Here is an 18,699-nt window from a genome sequence, read left to right on the forward strand (position 1 = left end):
GCCTTAATGCTGCTGCTGCTGATGCTATTGCTGTGCATTGATTGCTAATGAGCAGGGGCATTAGATGATTTAGTGCCACTCAACCCTCGATCCCCGGCACTCCGACACCCCGGACTCCACATTCCCGATTCCTGGCAGCGTTTTGTGAAAGCAAAACAAACACACATTAGAGAGAGAGCACCACTTTCTCCGGCTTTCCCCTATCGCTTCGTTTGCTGCGTGCATTTGACACTTGCGCCTTTCAATTTCTAGAGCCATAAACCAAATCGGCAACGAGTTCAATTCCAAGCTCAAGTGGCCATAGACCTTAATACATTTCGCCCGCTGTTCAAGGGACATAAACCCCTATCGGCTATATATCAAATATATGGTGCAGAGCAAGAAAATAGTCCTTGCAAAATGATTACCACATTAGCATTTCGATTTGTCCATGAAATTTCCACTACAAAAATTTATATCTTATCAGTTTGATCGAATATCTAATAAATATGAAATATTCATTTGGTCATAATTTTTTATTTCAGAGCTGTTTTACACTTCATAAATATTTGGTGTACGTTTTTCTTTGGAATGAAGACAGCAATGTGTTTTCTATTTTAAGTTTCACGATGGAAACTCTGAAAAGGAATCTAAATAAAATATTGCAGTTTTCTAGAAGTTTTAAGTTTGATTAAACATTTGTGTTTCCACGAAAGATAGCCATCTGCCAAGATGAAAGTAAGTCTTTAAGTTCCTTTTTAAGAATTTTATATTTAATATACTGTCGAAATATTTTTAATATCATGCTAGCATGTCTTAATACAGAGTGCAATGGCTGACCATTTTGGTTGTCGTTTTTTCTCCATGTGAGCTCCCTATTTTATGGCCACGCCCAAGGAGCCGGCTTGGAAGCCTTTGCTATCACTGCTGGTGCTATTTTGTATCTTCTTCGGCAGACTGCCATAACTCAGACGTGGCGCACTCAATTTGCTTACTTGGCAACAGTGTGTGGCAGGATCACGGGGGCATGGCATGGAGCAGGACATGGAAGGGGCACAGGGGGAACACCTCAGTGGCAGACGCGACTCCCTGGCCTTTGGCTGCTCGCCCAACTATTGCTCGCTCTTTTGGCCATTTTGTAGCTATTTTATTTTGTATTTATTTGGCGCTTCTTTTGCCATTTTATGCCGTGACATTTCAGCGCTGGCTTCGCCGGCGACAAAATCCGTTTTATTTATATGCAAAATATGTAAATTTACGACCAGCACGACCCCTGGTGCTTTTCCCCTTTTCCACTCTTCCACAGAGTGCAGAGGAAGGGGAAGGAAGGGGAGGAAGAAAAAAAGGAGCAGCAACAAACAAGTTGCGTACTTGTATTTTATGCACAGCATTGCATACTTATGGGCCACAACAAGATTGAATGTGTGCTGGTGATGGTGAGTATGTGTGTGTGTGTGTGTGGATATATGCATGTATGTCTGTGTTTAGATTTACAAGTCCGATTTCGATGGAGTTTATTTTATGTGCCATCGCCTTGCCCTTGGTGCGAACTAAGGCCCTTAAATTTAGGTGGGAATCTGCTTATTTATGCATTTGGTTGTGTGAAATAAAATAAGTTCCCATCGCCTGACAATAATTTAGATAATTTTTGTTTTAATTAAACGCACAGCTGACAAACTGTTCAGATTTATGGGTCGCTGGCCATAAATAAAAGCCCGACCGACCGTCCGAGCGACCGCAACTGGCCAAACTGGGAATGAAAATGCCAAGCTTAAAATGCAGCAAATGTAATTCGTTCTAATTTATTTACTCCGGCCAATGCAATTTATGGCAGTTGCTGTTGTTGCTGTTTTGTACATTTGTATTGCTATATTGCTGTATTTTTGCCCATTTTCAATTTGCAACAATTTATGGCAGAGTTTTATGCAAATCCAGCGACTAATCACCGCGGCACACGACTTGCCGAGAGCCAAACTGACGCTAAATTAAAATTTAATAAAAATGCAAATTACCCAAATTGCAGTCAGCCGGCCACGCCCCTTCCGTCAACGTTACCGCCCATTTGACTAATTTTCAATTAACCGTCAGGCGGAAAATGTCCAAGTCAAAGGGTTGAACAAAACGAATGGAGAGGCCGCCAAGTGGAAAATGTTGCCAAACTGAGAGACAAATGAAGGGGGCGTGGTTCTCAGGGTCGTTGCTGTAAAGTATTCACAAACGAGTTGATTACGTGTCTCACATAGATTTGCCCCTTTTCACGATTTCATGATTTCACAATCGAAATGGAATTTCCAGTGAAAATTAGCCAGGAAAAATCACCAAGCAGTACAAAACAAAAAGCCAAAGGGCGAGCGAACGAACACAAACGTTGGCTTGGCATGTTCAAGTGATAAATTCAATTTTCCACTTGAACGCCAGAACGATCCCCTTCCCGCAATGTGTGACTAATGGCGTTTACTGGTAGCCAGCCCGGTCATCGTCATCCTCGTCGTAGGAGTCGTCGGCGGCAATCAAACAGAAATCATAAAGGCGTGTTGTCCAAACATAAACATAGAGCGCCCCCCATTTAGAGTTTGGATACCATTGAACAAAGGCCAGGCCATGCCCATTCCGGCCCTTTGACCCATCCCCTTGCTCCACCATTCGACTCCCCTCGAGAAACGCGTGCCCGGCGGCGATAAAAATTACAAATTCTCACACCACCTCCACAAGGACCTTCGGCTAGAGGTGTGCACTCGAGCGTTGACTTCGAAGGATGCATTGTCAGGACAGGCCGGACGCGAGGACGAGGGCTGTCCTGGCTTTTGCGTGATTCACCAGACATAATACAATATTAATCGGCTGGGGATTAGGTGGACTTACCCAGACAAGGGACTAGACGTGATTACAAATCCAGGTGGACGTGAAATCACTTTAACTTTAAGTTATCAGCAATCACAAGATTATAATCTTTATTGCAGCGTTAAAAATTCTATTAATTTATAAGCCTGCCAGCATGTCATGCCTTGGAATTGCAGTAATCAATTACAGTTGAAGTAAATATCAGATTCAATTACATCAACTACTATTAAACTAACGTCCAGTAATTAAAGTTTTCATAACAAAAACCAACACTCAAACGTTATGGATAAACGTTTAAAGTAAGAGGCGTATATTTCGGTAATTGCCAGATTAAGAAAACTGCCGAAAAAAAGAAAAATATTTAATTGTTATTATTATTTTTATGGCACATTTCCACACTTTTTTCCAGCGAGAGGCACATTTAAAAGTAACTAAAGCCACCGAATTTCCACCCGAACATGAACCACCCGTTGGGCGAATTGGGCAGACAAGCTGGGGAGTGGACAAATAAAAGCGTTCATAAAATTGAATTTTTTATGACTAACGAAAAGAAACCCATGCCCCCGAAGGGTTAATTTCGATGTGAAGTGGAGCGGAAAGCTGAAAGGACAAAGTGCAAAGGGCCAAACGATGTTGTCGATGCCGAACGTTAACTGATTTGCACCTTTTGACTTTCGGCTGACTAACAAACAAGGTCGATGGTGGTAGAGGTGGTGGTGTTGCGCTGATTAACGGAAGCATTACTCATGGCCCGGTAAAACTCGGGATGGGGAAAAACTGGGGATATCTGAGGAGGGGCGAAGAAGATGAGTTCGACGGGCACTCAATCAAGTGCAAAATGCAAATGCGTTGAGCAGCTAAAAATACCAGCAACAAAAGGGAAGTTGCGGCCCATAAAAGCTGGCCAACAGCAGCTGCAAGTGCCAGATCTTACGTTCCCGCCCTGACTTTTTAGATCCCCTCCAGCGATTTCATTCCCCAACCCTCTCTCCATTCAACCCCAAACCATTCATCCTTAGTGTTGCATTTATTGCGCTTGTTAAAGGCATCTAAAAAGGGAAGCGCGAGCGAGAGAAACAAGTTAAAAAGTCATAAAATGATATTTATTTCATTCCGCTGCCGCGTAATGCGGCACTGCCAGCCATCAGCAGCCTCGCGGGTGGCATCATCACAAGACCCAAACACGATGATGAAGCATCTTCCACACGGGAAAAAATATATATACCTAACTTGATAGATCTTAATATTAGATCAAACAGAGGGAGTATAGGAAAAGATTTATATAAATTCTTTTAAGTCATAGATGAGATATGTAGTGTTCCTTGAGAAAAGAATTTTCAATCTTCATTGAACTGCAAACAATCTGTGACTTTAATGCCTTAACAATATCATATTTTTCACCTACAAATATAAAAACATAAAATCATTGGGAAATGGACTAGTGCACATAGCACAAATGAAAACCAAAATCTAATATTTATAGCCTGTTAGGAATAGATATTTTGACAATTATTTATCAATTTAAAAGTGATTTATGTAACCATTACCTTTATGTTTTCTGAGCTACCTTGATCTAGTTTATTTTTATGTCTTAACCAAGAATCATTTAAAACGCTTTATTTCCTGTGTAGTTGGGGCATAAAGCTGAGCAGCTAGAGCGGCACCAGCTGACACCGAAGCTGGCCAAGAAGAAGTTCCGTAGATTTGCTTTTTATTTGAAATTTATATGCGAACTCGCCCGTCTCCCCGGGAAAACTGGGTGGAAAACGCACAAAAAAGGATCTATAAGAATGGAGATGGAAATGGTGGATGGGGTATGGGGGTAACTGCCTTTTCACACAACTATTTGCCGCTTTTATGGAGTTGAAGCTTTGACTTCTTGGCTGCTCGCTGAGCCACTGGAAATGGAAATGCGCCAACGTTGTGGCTTTTTAATGTTTTCTTGTTAAAGTTTATTGAAAAACTTTGGCCAGTCACGTTTGAGTAGTCAGCGGGCGCAGTAACTTATAACACTGAATACAAACACATTCTCATCTGGGCGAACATACATATCTCCTCTATATATATATATAGTGTATGTACTATATATTTGGATGGTGCGTGGGGAAAAACGTTTTCAGCGATTCGTTTTCCCGGCCAGAAATGAAACATCTGCAGGAGTGCACGCCCCGATGCCCATGAAAATGGGCCAAAAGTGATTTCTTCTGTTTAATAAAGAAAACGGAAACTTGTGCATATTACTTTATCTATTCTATTTCTTTGTGGGCGTTTGAGGTCGGTGGGGGCGTGGTCGTGTTTGCTCATAATTGAAATTTCGCGCTAAACAGGAAGTGGCCATTCCCAGCGCTTTTGTTGCCAGTTGTTGCGGCCAGTTCAAGTTGTTAGAGTTGTGTTGAATCAACTCGTTCTGAAAGCTTTTCGGGGAGGGAGAACTGAGTGGCACATGGCCGAGTTGCGGGGAAAATGCAGTTCATAAACAACAGCAGGAGATGCGATGCGAAAATGCAATAATATTTATGAGAAACACTCTGTGTCCGGAGAAGAGGCGGGGATTGGAGATGTTGGGGGAAATGGACGAGTGCAAAAGAAAATTAAGACCGGAGAAAATGTGAAATGTGTGCGAATAACATACAGAGGCGAGTGGAGCGGGCTAACAGAATCTACCCCGGGAATTGTCATTGTCTTCAGATCCAGATACTACACATGTCCCAAACCCCCAACTTGGACCACCACTACTAGCCTTTGTTGGAGCAAACAATGGGACAAGGAGTTTACCACTCAATGGTAGTTTTAAGACCAAGTTTTTCTCAATATAATGTCAACATATCGATCGAACCGACTGCACTTTTGTGATTCGAATTTTCTTACTTTCCAGCTTTTTAATGAATCCCTTTTTTAGTTATTTGACAGGGAGTGGGAAACTGTCTGGCTTAAATCTTTAACCAAACAATAGGAATTATTGTTGAACGAAATGAAAGATAGAAAAGGTATTTTCGTAAAGATAAACTTTTCTAAAAAAACAACCTTTTCAATAAAATCTCATTCACTTTTAGTTGCTAGTTTTTAGCGTGAAAGTAATAAAATAACCATTTAGGAAAACCAGTTCATGTTAGCTGCATAATTGATGAATTTTTTACAAATTCCTGGGAGTGGGTGGATGGTATGGTTTGCCGAGGTGAATAATATTCAAAATACCTGGATTCTTCGCCCTTCAGGTATTTCGGAGTGATGTGCAAGTCTTTTGCTATCTTTGGGTGTATCGCTATAGTGTTTTACCTGGCTGGACATTCTTTCTCCCCGGCATTCCATCTATCGTGGTGCGCTTTTCCTTTCCGGCACTCCCAGCATTTCCCGCTGCATCCATTTATTTTCCACTCTCGTGACTGTGCCGTCTGTCAAGCCAGTTGCTGCACCACCTCCGCCCTTGTATTTTGCCCCCAGTTTTTCCACCATTTTCATCCCACACCCCATCCATTTCCACCGCACACACGTACTGCAGTGTGACATGTGCTTCCTCTGTTGTATTTTCGAGCTGCCTCTTCTTATTTTTTTTTCTGTGTTCCACTGTTATTTTCCACATGTGAAATTGAACTTTGCATCTTGCTGCGACGCGTCGCAACTTCAGAGATACAAAATGCAACGAAATTTTCATTTGCCAGCACCGATGCTGCACTTGACTTGTGGCGCTTCTGCCGCTCGTGCAGCACCTCTGTATCCTCATCCTCCATCCATATGCAGCACCCCCATCACCCCCATCCACAACCATTGCACCACTCCACATGGTGGGGCACATCCATTCTGACCGCCTGGCAGCGCTTATGATGCTGTTTTGACACTGCGAACGCGCGCGTGTTTATAAATAAAATATGTATGGAAATATATATTTGTGAAAATTTTTCCACGCTTCTGGCTGCTTCGAGATGGTGGATGGATGTCTGCTTGCTGCACATGTGCTGCGTCGTGCACCCTTCGACTGCTGTTTTTCCTTTGAAGTTCATAAAAATTAACAAAAAATCAATTTACAACACAAACGATGCGCTGATGAGGCGAGTGAAGAATAAGAATGCGGCACGGAGTGCCCTTGTACATGTTTTCATTGCAATCGAATGTGCGCTTAGTGACGCCGCTTGTGATCTAAACCCCCACGCCCACTGCCCTTGGGGTGGTTTTTCCTCTTACAACTCCCATACATATGAATATTTTGTTTTGCGAGCGTGTTGATTGCCCATCAAAGCAAAGCCAAGGCCAGCGAAAAAGCAGCAGGAGCACAGCAAGAGATTTGCATAGAGCACTCACCACCAGCACCCGGCAAATAAATCCCCCTTAATGCCAAAACATTTCTACTTTTTTCTACACTACAAAAATTTAACACGATCTTACGAGTATGTTGAGATGATTAAGTGCTTAGGTGTTGATTGTTTTTGAAAATTTAATTTGTTGGAAAAATATAATCGCTCCTATAACCCATTATTAGGATGAAAAGGTATTTAAAAAACGGAAATAATCTTACAGGAGTTCTTCCACATCCAAACCAATCATATTGCTTTATAAAACAGGATTAATATTAATCAGTATTTCAAGTTCCTTAAGCATATTTATCCTAAAATCCAGTTGGAATGTCACAATTTAAAACCAATTTAAGCCAAAGGAGAACCAATTCTTGATCTATTTTTTCCCCGTGCATTTGTTGCTGTAGCGTCAGCAGGAACATAAAAATAGCGACGATTATGATGAAAATATTCATGCGACAAACGGAAGCCATATCTCCTGGCTGGTTCCCCCTAAAACACGCGATGTGCTGGGACTTGTTTATGTGCCAACGATACGCAGCACATTTGGATTCCACTTAGGGCGTCACCACTGTTCGTTGGCCGTGTGGGAGTGTGTGTTTGCTTTGTGTGTTTTTGGCCAATGTGCAGCCAGAGGCGAAGAAAAGCCTCAGATACATGCCGAAATTCCTTTAGCCGGATCAATAGCACACGAGCCAGAGCACTTGAGAGCTCCGGGAAAAGCGTCTTTGCCATGCAAATGGCAAATGCCATGTTGAAACCGGAGTCAACCGAGGATTGCCGCTAATAAAGCGGCAAACGTAATTAAATTTAATGCCCGGGATGATCAGACAAAAGCCAAACGGCCATGACGCCCAAGTCAGAAAACGTCTAAATCCGAGTATCGAAATTCAATTTACTACAAAATCCCATGCATCGATGGTCTCGGCTCGACGACAAACGGCAGCGAAATAGAAAATGCTGGAAAATGTGTCTCGATTCTGCCCAAATCCTGTCATAAATTTCAGCCGCCTTTGGCACGGCCCAGCCAAGCCAAGCCAAGCCAAGGAAACTCAACCTAACTCATCCTTTGGATTCTAGAAGGCAACAAAGGAAGCCGACACGCCGACGACCCCAAAAAAGGAAAATATGCTGATGTCGATGCCGAATTATGATTTGTTTTTGTCGACTGCCCGGCGGGAAGAAAGGGGCGATATCAGACTTTTGGGAAATGAGATTTGCCCCCAAGGTTACCGCCGACCGAACTACTCACAACAACAACCAGTTGAGGAGCTCGTAAAAAGCACCAGGCACCACCAGTTCCACTTCCATCATTTCTATCGGTCTCTCGAACAGAAAAGCAGACCCAACACATCCTCGACCTCGCAAATTATAAAGTTGTTTGGCCAAAAGTGCTGACGCTTCTCGCACCATGGCTTGCAAGTTTTGTCTTCGTTTTGAAAAATGTGCCAAAAGCCAGGGAACAAAAAAAAAAAAGAAGAAAAATGGGAGGAAAAAAACTTCTGCACGTTTTATCTAACGCACATTGATAAGGATTTTTGGCAGTCGTCGCATGATTTGCAAGTTTGCACAAAATGCTTCACCAAGATGAACGTTTTGTGCAGACGTGAGCGAAAATGCGATGACCTCTTGGCATAGTTTGGCTCCATATACCCGCCAGGATTTACATTCCGATGATCAAATCAAGTGGCCAGTGGTGGGAACTTATGGGATTGTGAACAGGTGTTGGCCAAGGCAAGAAATGAAATTCTGGTTGAAAGAAAAAACGGACATCTAAAACATCTTGCAACTGGATTTTTACAAAAGTTGAGTTAGCTCTTCAGTTTAAGTTATGCACATATTATGCTGTTTTCTGTTGGAAACAGATTCAAGCTTGTGACTTTAAAAGACCAGAGCATAAGAATTATACTTATAAACCAAAAATATTGTGAATGTAATGCTGTTTATCCTTAAATATCCTGACTTAAATCTGACTCTTGATTTTCGTTATGTCCCTCACTGTTTTCGGTTGTTTTCTTTTCTATTCCTAGCAAATATTCCTGCATTTTAAACAGTTTCTATTGTTTGGGCAAATCCTAATGACGAGCGCAGACCATAACGAGCAAGAGTTCCCTTCAATAATTTGAGGGGAAACCACTAGCTCGTTACTGCTGGGAATAACTGAGTTTGAGTTTCTTTACAGTCTTTACAGTCCGCACCCAGAGCCAAACTCCTCTTGCCAATCGTTAGCTGTTATTGTTATTACACGTAATACAGTTTGCCACTGGCTTGTACTCACTGTTCTTTTGAAAATCCTGCGACTCCTCGTCCGCCGAAACCGATTTTAGCTGCTGCAGGCAAGTCAGCAGGACCATCGTCAAGCCGACAGCCCAAATCGTTTTCCCATTGTCCGGGCATCTCGTCCGTGATTTTCGATGTGTGTTGAAGTTGTTTTTGCTGTTGGAGGATTTCTCCTGCCAATATGTCGTTTGCATGGCTGTTGTTTCGGTTTCCACTGTTGCTGTTGGTACTCCGCCTGTTGGCAATAAAAGCTGCATGGCTGTCATTTTGTTGTGCTTGCGGTGCGTTGTGCCAAACGCGAGAACGTCTCGTCATTTATGTGGCGAACTTCAATTTGACCAAAGTGTCAAAGAAACCCCAAAGAAGTGCAAAAGGAGTACAGAATGTTGCAATTTCGCAGGCCAACTGCAGTTGGCAATTGCGTGACCTGGCGGCGCCAACAGAAAAAAATAGAGAGAAGAACACGCGTCTTTCTTGTTATGGCCGCTCGGCTATTTCCGCTTCCGCCGTTGGCTTTAATGAAGCGCCAATGTACTCTTGGCCCATAAAAAGAGCATTTCCGCCGACATTTACAAATGCATGTCCATGTGACTCAGATCAAGTCCGTAGCATCGCTTAATGTGCTTTTACATGTTTATTTCGCCTTTTATGGACATTCTCGTTTCACTTTTTCTGGCGTAGTGTTTGTGGGGAATCCTGTGAATAGAAAGGCAAACGTCAAAACATGAGTAAGTGCTGATTGTTTTTTGGGGTACACGACGAAAAATTTTAATCTAAAATGAAGTGAAAATGTGTCAATTTATAAGAAATTTTTCGTATATAGCAGAAAAAAGAACTTCTTAGGAAAATTAAAGTTTTTAACCTTTGAGTACACTAAAAAATATTATTTTCACTTTGATACGCTTGTAAATTTGTAACTTCAGTGCACCATTAACTGGCTGGCAGAAATATGAAAAGTGCTAATAAAATTTTTATACATTGGACGCCAGGCAAATTGGGCTCGTAAAGAGCTGGATGAAAAGAGTAAGTCCAGAAGTCGAATCAAGGAGCCCATAAGGCTGACTCACAAAAGGATTCAGAGGGGAAGTACACTCCTCGAAATTGGTTGTTTTATGTGGCCATCGCATCGATGAAGTGTGATTAATGGCGCGTTTCAATGTGAGACGCGTAATTAAGGCAGTAGATTTATGTGCTCGGTCGCAGCTGAGGCATGACCTTCGCCATCCCCCATTACCGCCGTCCACAACTCTCAACTTTCATCTGCTTAACCCCTGGTTGCCGGGCCATAAAATCGAGCCCTTCGCTGAGTGCCGCTTTATCACCTAGCCAAATGTTGCCGCTGCTGCGCCTTTTAATTGCGTGTTTGAGCAGCACGAGTGTCGACAATTAAACAACGCATCGAAATTGATAAGCCAAAATACAACAACTTACAACCACCCGATGATGGCCGAACGTGCATCATGGTTGGTTGATCCCTAAACCAATGTTGTTGTATTAATGGAGTGAAGACGATCCAGGTCGCCGGGACTTCTCACTTTCTCTTTCACTTTCACCTTAACCCAGAAAGCCCCTGCTCGTTTAATTATGCAACATTTTGTATCGGCAAACATGCGACAACTTGGCTCCTTGTTCTAAGAGTGTGTGTGTGTGTGTGTATGTTAGGCTGTTTTTAATGAGCAACTGCAACATATACACACACACTTCTGCGAAATTGATGTGTGCGTTAAGGAGTGTAAATAAATAATATGAATGTATATGTGTTTCTCGCGAAAAAGTTCATAAATTTTTATGATGCCTTTTGATTAAAAGATAATAACTTGAAAAAGTGCCGGAGAGTGTGTTGTTATTCTTTTTGTGTAACACCCCTCGTTACATATGTCATCTTGCACTGAGAAAAATCTGTTGAACTACTGAATATAGCCATTTAAATATTTTAAAGAGATCAGTAACCTATGTTCAACTTAGGATATATCTAGTTACCTTTTTTTCAATATTAACTGTCATTATTATTAGTAAGGCTTTTCCGTGAGTGTACCTATATTTCATGCTTTCTTTATACCCTCTTTTCTTGTTACCTGGCCATAAATTAACCAGGCCGAGGACTGAGGCTATTGACAGTCAAACTTTGCTCATTAGTAAATTTCCGACAAGCAACGCATGTTCCTCCATCAGTCTGCTCCGTGGGCTGTATAATACCATGTGTATATTTAGCCCTATAAAGTCAGCTGCTGCCGTTGCTGCTGCTACGGCTGCTGATGACTTTCAGCCTATGTCATTCGGTTAGCATATTTTATTGCTGATTAATTAACTGGGAGAGGCAAAGACTCCGCTCCGCACTCAGTTGCATTGTGACGTTCGGGTCCTGAACTTTAACGACACCAAGTGGAAGATTTGCTAATTAAAAAAGTTTGCCAATGCGAACACGAAACAGGAAGAGGCAAATGAAAGGGATTTTCCTTTTGGCCAAAGAGGGAAAAGTTCATTTCACTTCTAGTCGTTGTTGCTGCTGCTGCTGCTGCTGTTGCTGCCAAGTATCGTGTAACTATTGCCAACTACTGACGCTTTAAGCCCCAGTTAGTCCAAGTTAGAAGGCATTTACCAACAAAGAATTAGTTGTCCAATTTATAAGGAATTGTGTGTCGAAAATAACACAGTTTGGCCAATAGAGTCTGGGCCGAAAAGCCTCCCGAAATGCCAACTGATCTGATCTGCTGGCTATTTCGGTAACTGCCAGCCGCAGGCAGTGGACATGTCTAGTTGCTTATTTGCCTATTGATTGATTTTCTTGGTCAGGTGCTACAGCCTAACGCCCACCTATCAGGCATCAGCCGTCTCTGCAGATTTTAGCCTTGTCAAATTACCACAGCTACTCCATCATCGTTAGGCCCGCTCCTTTACCCACTCGAATTCATCCCGGCATTTCGAGATTCCTGGATCCCGTCATCAAGGCTCACAAATTTATGGGCAAATGCTCAACTTTGCCATAAATGTTCATCATAATGTGACACAATTTCCTCAAGATTTAACGCCGCATAAAAACCCAAAGAACATTCCCATATGGTAATGGAAGGGCCCAAAGAGGCGGAGACGGGTTTGAGTGTGAGAATGGAAGTGGAGATGGAGATGGAGATGGGAATGGCAATGGCAATCTGGGTGTGAGAATTCCCTTATGCATTGTGCAATCCACATGCTCAATAAAGTCAAAGACGCATAACTCTCGGCGTAAGCGGGCGTTGGCAGATGGCATAAATTTTGAAATAAAATAATGTAAAATAAAATAAAATATAAATTCAACTGCAGTCAGTCAACGCATGCAGGCGACAGATAGACGCAGTGTGAATTTAACTGACAACCTCCTCCTCTTATCGGCCAGCTGGGAGCGGGCTCAGTGAGATGGCTCCTTCCATTCCGGGGAATCTGCCCGCGTGTGATATATCATAAGCATGCGTTTGACAAGCGTAAGTACCGCCGCTGTCACTGTCACAGGACTAACAGGACCAACAGCAGGAGCATCAGGAGTGGTAAGAGCGACAGAAGCGCCACAAGAAGCGCCGCAAGAAGCGCCAACTCCTCGGCGTCGACGCGTGTTATTACACCATGCGGCATACTTTTAGCGCCACTCAAAGAACATTTCACTGGCATTGTGAGTGTGCCAGCAAATGCACTGAGCGGAATTTTATGGGTATAAGTGCTTGATGTGCATGATTTTAAGTAGATTTAACAAAAATGTTAAGTTAGCAGAAAGTAATCATAGTAAAGAAGTTTTTAAGGTATTGGATATACTTTCAGTGAACCTGAAAGTTCCACTGTATATAGTTCGATTATTTCTTAACAGAGGCGACTTATTCTCAATCTCGTCAAGGAAGTCCTGATGCACGGACATCCTTTCTGTCAGTGTCTCTGTTTGTGTGTGTATAAATAAAAGTTGAAATATGACAAAAGGAGCCAAAAGCGAGTAGCGGAAGCCAGGGCAAAGGCTACGGCAACCTGCCCACTATATATGGCCTGGTAATGCGCTTGGCGCTGACTTGTCCGTGACTTGGAGCGTGTGTTTGCCGGGATGTGTGCGTGCGAGGCGTTTAACATGTCGTATGCGCAATTTGTGAAATATGTGAGAACATAGCCTGCCAGCATGAGCAATAAGTTCTCTCTCTGCCCCCACTTTCCAAGATGTTGGCAGCACGAGTGTGTGTGTGTGTGTGTAGTGTGGGTGAGAGGGTGTGTATATGTAAGTAAGCAATTAGTTGCCTTTTCAGCTGAAATAAAAGCAAATCGGGTGAGTGGCAAGCGTAGAGAGGAGGATAAGCAAACAGCAGCTCATTAATATCCTTTATGCGTTTATTACATCAGCAGGCGGCGTCTTATGAAAAAGCATAAATTAATGCACAACATCGTCCGCAAGAGCGGGCAGAAAAAATAGCAATTAGGCCGGCAAAAGGCAGTTGGTCGAATCAATCAGACAATTCAATATAATTGGCCTAATTTATTTGCCCCGCTCCAGTGCGTTTCCTCATCGCTTTCTCTGCGCTTTATTCCCGCCAGATAATTGCCAAGACGAAATGCAACATTCTGTGTAATGAAAATTAAAAATTAATGCCCAAAGGTGGGCGCATGCAAAAATGCTTTAATCAAATCCCAGAGCACGCCTTCGGTCAGGGTAAATATTTAATATGGTTTTTTTTCCTTTTTTTATGCTGCGTGCAAGAGTAGGTCTTTTTTTTTTTTCGACTTGACTCTTGTTTAAATAAATATTTGCCATCGAGGTACTGACCTTTTGGCCTCAATGCGTCCTTTGCATTGATTGAAGTTTTCAGGATTTTTTCTTTTTGTACTTTATACTTTTTATGTTTTCCCCATAGATGTTCGCACTGACTGGATTCCAAGCTCATGTTTGGGCAGTCGGCCAAGGCAAACAAAGGAGCAAGCTCTGTGTACGAAGGAAGGCTCCACATCGTATATTATGTTTTTCTATAAGAATTTATTCATGTATTTATAGTGGGCACTTCAATTTTTCATTCCCTCATTGAAAGATTACAGTCTTTGATTTTACTCGGTCCGGGCTTGCCATTTCTCTTCAACATGGCATTTCAAGTAGATTTATATCAAAAATGAACAGAAAACTGCAGCAAATATTACCTAAAAGCTGTCAAGAATTATTCCCATTCAAGTTCGAGCAAGTTCTATAAAAATAATGTTAAAAACTATCTCTATATTACCATGGCAACTTTATGATTTCACATCTTTTGATAGTGTTCAGAATGTCTTCTGCAAGGAAAAAAGCTAAAAATCCGGTAAAGTTGTCATAGAAACACACAAGCTATTAAAATTAAATCTTAAGGACCAGAACACCTGAAGTTTGATTAAAGCCACAGAAAACGGGTAGTCAAGCTAGTAGTAACTGACAAAAGGCTCAAAAATACGGACAATGGGATGAAGAATTCACTTTATCTCTGTATTCGGCTGCCTTGGGCAATGTTCCTGTGAAATCCGGAAATCACAAAGGGAAATTACATAAAAAACTACTCCATTTGACTAATTTAGTGCACGCATATGGCCCCCAGGGAAGGGGTGTGAAAGTTTCTGGGCAAGAGAATTGAATTGGACACAAAGTTGGCGGCCCTCCTTCCTGGCCCTCTGAGCGGCTGTCAGTCACAGGAAGCTCCTGTGAAACTCTCGTCGTCGCCAGCCATGTGGATGGATACACGGCTGTGATTCACTCCCCTTACCTGTCCAACGCCCTGACAGCTTTATATAAATAAAACAAATGGGTAAACATGACGGCTGCTTCGGCTGCGGTTGCCACCAAATTTACCTTAAATTTGACAACATGCGCCTGGATCACAGGTGGCGCATCTGCGCCAGACTTTCATTTAGGCCATGGCCCCTGAGTTTGGCTTACAATTTGCCTCACCCCTTCCATTCGCGGCTCATCCGTCAATCAAGGCGGCGATTCCTTATTTATTTATACACTCTCGGCTGGCTTTAATTTGGTGCTTGTTGTTCGCATATTTTCCCCCAGCTTTAGCCAGTATTAATGTCGACGCATTTGTCAGCAAAAACAAAAGTTGGTTTTTTGCAATTTAAATTAACAGCTGTTGCAATTAAATTAAACGTTTTAAATTGCCTAAAATATTTACACGTGTTGGCCCGGGTGAAACCCAAAATTTGAATTTAAATTGAAGTTAGTTTGGCAGTAAGCCGCACAGCATTCCCTTTGAACGCCTTCTAATCCTTCAATTAATAATCTTCAGCTCCTAACTTTTTTGGGCCCAACAAGAAAGAGGGCGGGACGGCTGTAACCCAAAGTTTTTTCCCCGTTTCATTTTTCCTTGGCTGAGCCTGGTCGTCGAACCCTTTTCGTGGTTGGAATTTTTTGTCAGAAACAATTATTTAACGCTCGCTTTTTTGGGCTTTGCATTTTTATATTCCCTTGTTCGCAGAATTAAATATCTAATTTATCAAGTCTTCGTCGCTGGCCCGTGCTCGACTTGGCATTGCCAATAATTAAATTTTCCTCGTTGGAATGTGGTTTGGGGGGAAAGCAAAATATTTGTAATGGAAAGGAGAAGCAGATGTCAACTTTAAGATTTCAGCCTGTCACCTGGCTACAAACAAAAGGCCGTTGGCCTGAGGGGGCGTGACAGGGATCATTTCATTCAAACACATGACGTTTAACCCACCCACAATGAACGACATCCACAAAGAACCCAGATGTCCTTTTGGCCTTGTTTTTGTTAGCTTGTCTCAGCCTTGACTGACTTTGTTTATCTTTCATTATTTATTCTCTTATCGGAACGCAGCGATAAGTTCGCCGGCAAAAGGCACACATCACACATCTCACACCCCCAACCAGCGACCATAACTAATTAATTATGCCTTCTTAAAGCGGCGTTAAACTTTGGCGTATGAGTTAGTTATATAGATAGTTGGAGGGAAACTGGTAAAGCGAGCTGTGCTAATCCACTTAGCCCACTGGGAATCTGTCGGGTGATGAACTGATGGGTTGGTTGGACTTGGGCTGGGGGCATGTACCTGGCTGCTGGCCAACAGAAAGACTTGCAACTTGTTTTCGTATTAATTAGAAAAATAAACAAAGCGCCAAGCGCTGAGAAATCAAATTAAAAGTAAATTGAGAGCAGAAGGGGTGTGCGCCAAGAAATCGAGTTGGGGGCCAGAGACCCTCTTCTCGGAAAAGCCAAAACCAATTATAGACTCTGGCAGGGGTAGGTACTCTTCATTTTTCCTCGGGGAAAAGTACTACTGCTGCCACTGCCACTTTGAGTGTCTATCCAAATGGGTTTGGGGTAAAATATTTACTTGGCTATTTAATTAATAGTCATGAATACGGAATGACACAAATGCATTTGCATTTGCATATGGCATTCTAGATTCTATATATTCGAAGGAGTCGAAAGAGCAGATTTTTAATTAGCCCGCGAGCCAGAAATAAACTGGGCGCGAGGAGGGGCAATGGAATCGCAGATTCTTGACATATTGCCAGCAGCTGAGAGGCGGCAGCAAGCGAAGATGCATGAGTGAAATGGCTGAGGCGTAGCACGTGCCGCATCATGGAAAATAGTTTGCATTTTCCGCCACACCCCCCTTTTGGGGAAAATGGCAGGGGCGGTGGGATCAACCGCGAGGCTAGGTTACACAAACACATACAGCCCACTCTCAGTTATCGGCTACTTAAAATAAACAGTTTAATGTGCAAACTTTTCGGGCTGCCTGGCAAGAACAACAAGCAATCAGGCGGCGATATGGAAAGGACCTCCACGTCCCTTACCACCTCCTTTTCGTCCTGTTCAAAACACTCTTCGTCGGGACAAACAAGCCATCTAGCTATGGCCAAAGTTTTTCGGGGGCAATCATTAAAATTCATTTCCTATCGACAGTCAGCAGAGACACACACATGTATACATGTTATAGATGACGCCATTTAGTTTGAATATCTATGGCAGCAGCCACATCCTTCGCATCCGCATCTGTGTACACATATGAAGCCGTCTCTCTCTCTCTCTCTCGCTGTGTATTCTCTATCTCTCTCTGTCTCTATGGCTTTCTCTGTGTATTTTCACAAGTGCCTCAGAGCGATTTGAATGCGGCAATTCCTTTTGAATTGATCCCAAAAGTGACCTTTGATTTTCGATACGATTTCAGTCATTTTCACATGGCCCCGGCTAAAAGTCTCCAGCGACCTAGAGAGCCAAAGGGAGAATCAGGAACCGAAAGAGACGGGACCACATGCGGCGAAAAGAGACGTGGCATAAGGACAACTCAAGCCAGCGAGGCCATTTTGTTTGTGTAGTTTAAGTGCCCGCATTAGTGGCGAATATAAATTTTGTCCGTAGACCCAAAAACAGCGAATGTTGAATGTTAAATTCAGAATTCTGAATGGGGGGAATCGAGAATGGCGAATGGTGAATGGTGAATGGCGGAACCCAAACCGAAATCAAAACCACAACCGAAGCCAAAATCCCGGCGACATCCTCAGTGACAAAAGCGACGAAACGATGGCAAAAATCAAACTAAAAGTTCCGCCCATGAAAATCATAATTCAAACGTTGAAATCAGCACACAGATTTTCCTCTACGCATATGCGTGAATACAGTGGCGGTCAAGCAAATAGGACTATTCTAACTAAAATATTTGTTAATGTTCGTTCATTAAAGATCTCTCAAAACCAAAATGACATATTAATATATTTTAACTGATGAAGTTTTAACTGAAAGTTGATCATACAGTAATGACTTTTAGGGACATTCAGAACACATTTTCAGTACTGATTTAGAAGTAGAAATTTGCATAGGCTATATAATTTTAACCTCAAGTGTACAGCCATCAACCACTTCAGGCCACCCGCAACTCTCCCTGCGATTGTTTCGTGTGTATACAATGGCAACTATTGAAAATACGAAAAGCCTCTTTCGGCATGTCCTTGTGCTGCTTCTGTGATTTCGATGCTCTGCCTTTGACCCCCGGAAAATTCCCAAATTGTGCCCCGTACATAGGAGCTGGGGAGTTGGGAGCTAGAGGCTCCTCCGCCCTGGCCATCGAATTCCGGCTGAATGGGACGCGTGTGCGTTTTGTTTTATTGCCAGCTCCGAAACGTTGCCAAGCCGTTTTCCACTGGGTTTGCTTAGGGCAAACACTTTCCCCGCTCCTTTGTTGGCCCATTGTGTGCGGGGATAATCGAAGCCATAAATAACAGGCGCGAAAGCTCCGCGTTCTCAGCTCTCTTTTCCCCTTTTTTTTTTTTTGGCATTTTTTCTGGCATTTTTTTTGTGTAGTTGTTGGTTGTTTTTGGGTG

The 18,699-nt window shown here is 42.6% G+C and overlaps 1 protein-coding gene across 4 annotated transcripts in view; it reads right to left on the reverse strand.

Moving 5' to 3' along the window:
* Positions 1 to 18,699, reverse strand: part of LOC108115831 (nephrin) — a 64,369-nt gene that overhangs the window by 35,194 nt on the left and 10,476 nt on the right. For all 4 annotated transcript variants that reach the window (XR_001772811.2, XM_017227422.2, XM_017227421.2 and 1 more), the window contains exon 2: positions 9,388 to 10,085. Coding sequence is in view for 3 of the 4 variants with exons in the window: in XM_017227422.2 (XP_017082911.2) it covers positions 9,388 to 9,655 (268 nt within the window). In the remaining variant the exon portion in view is untranslated. The remainder of the gene's footprint in view (positions 1 to 9,387; positions 10,086 to 18,699) is intronic.

The sequence above is a fragment of the Drosophila eugracilis genome, unplaced genomic scaffold, assembly GCF_018153835.1.
Source record: "Drosophila eugracilis isolate 14026-0451.02 unplaced genomic scaffold, ASM1815383v1 contig_367, whole genome shotgun sequence".
NCBI classification, from domain to species: Eukaryota; Metazoa; Arthropoda; class Insecta; order Diptera; family Drosophilidae; genus Drosophila; species Drosophila eugracilis.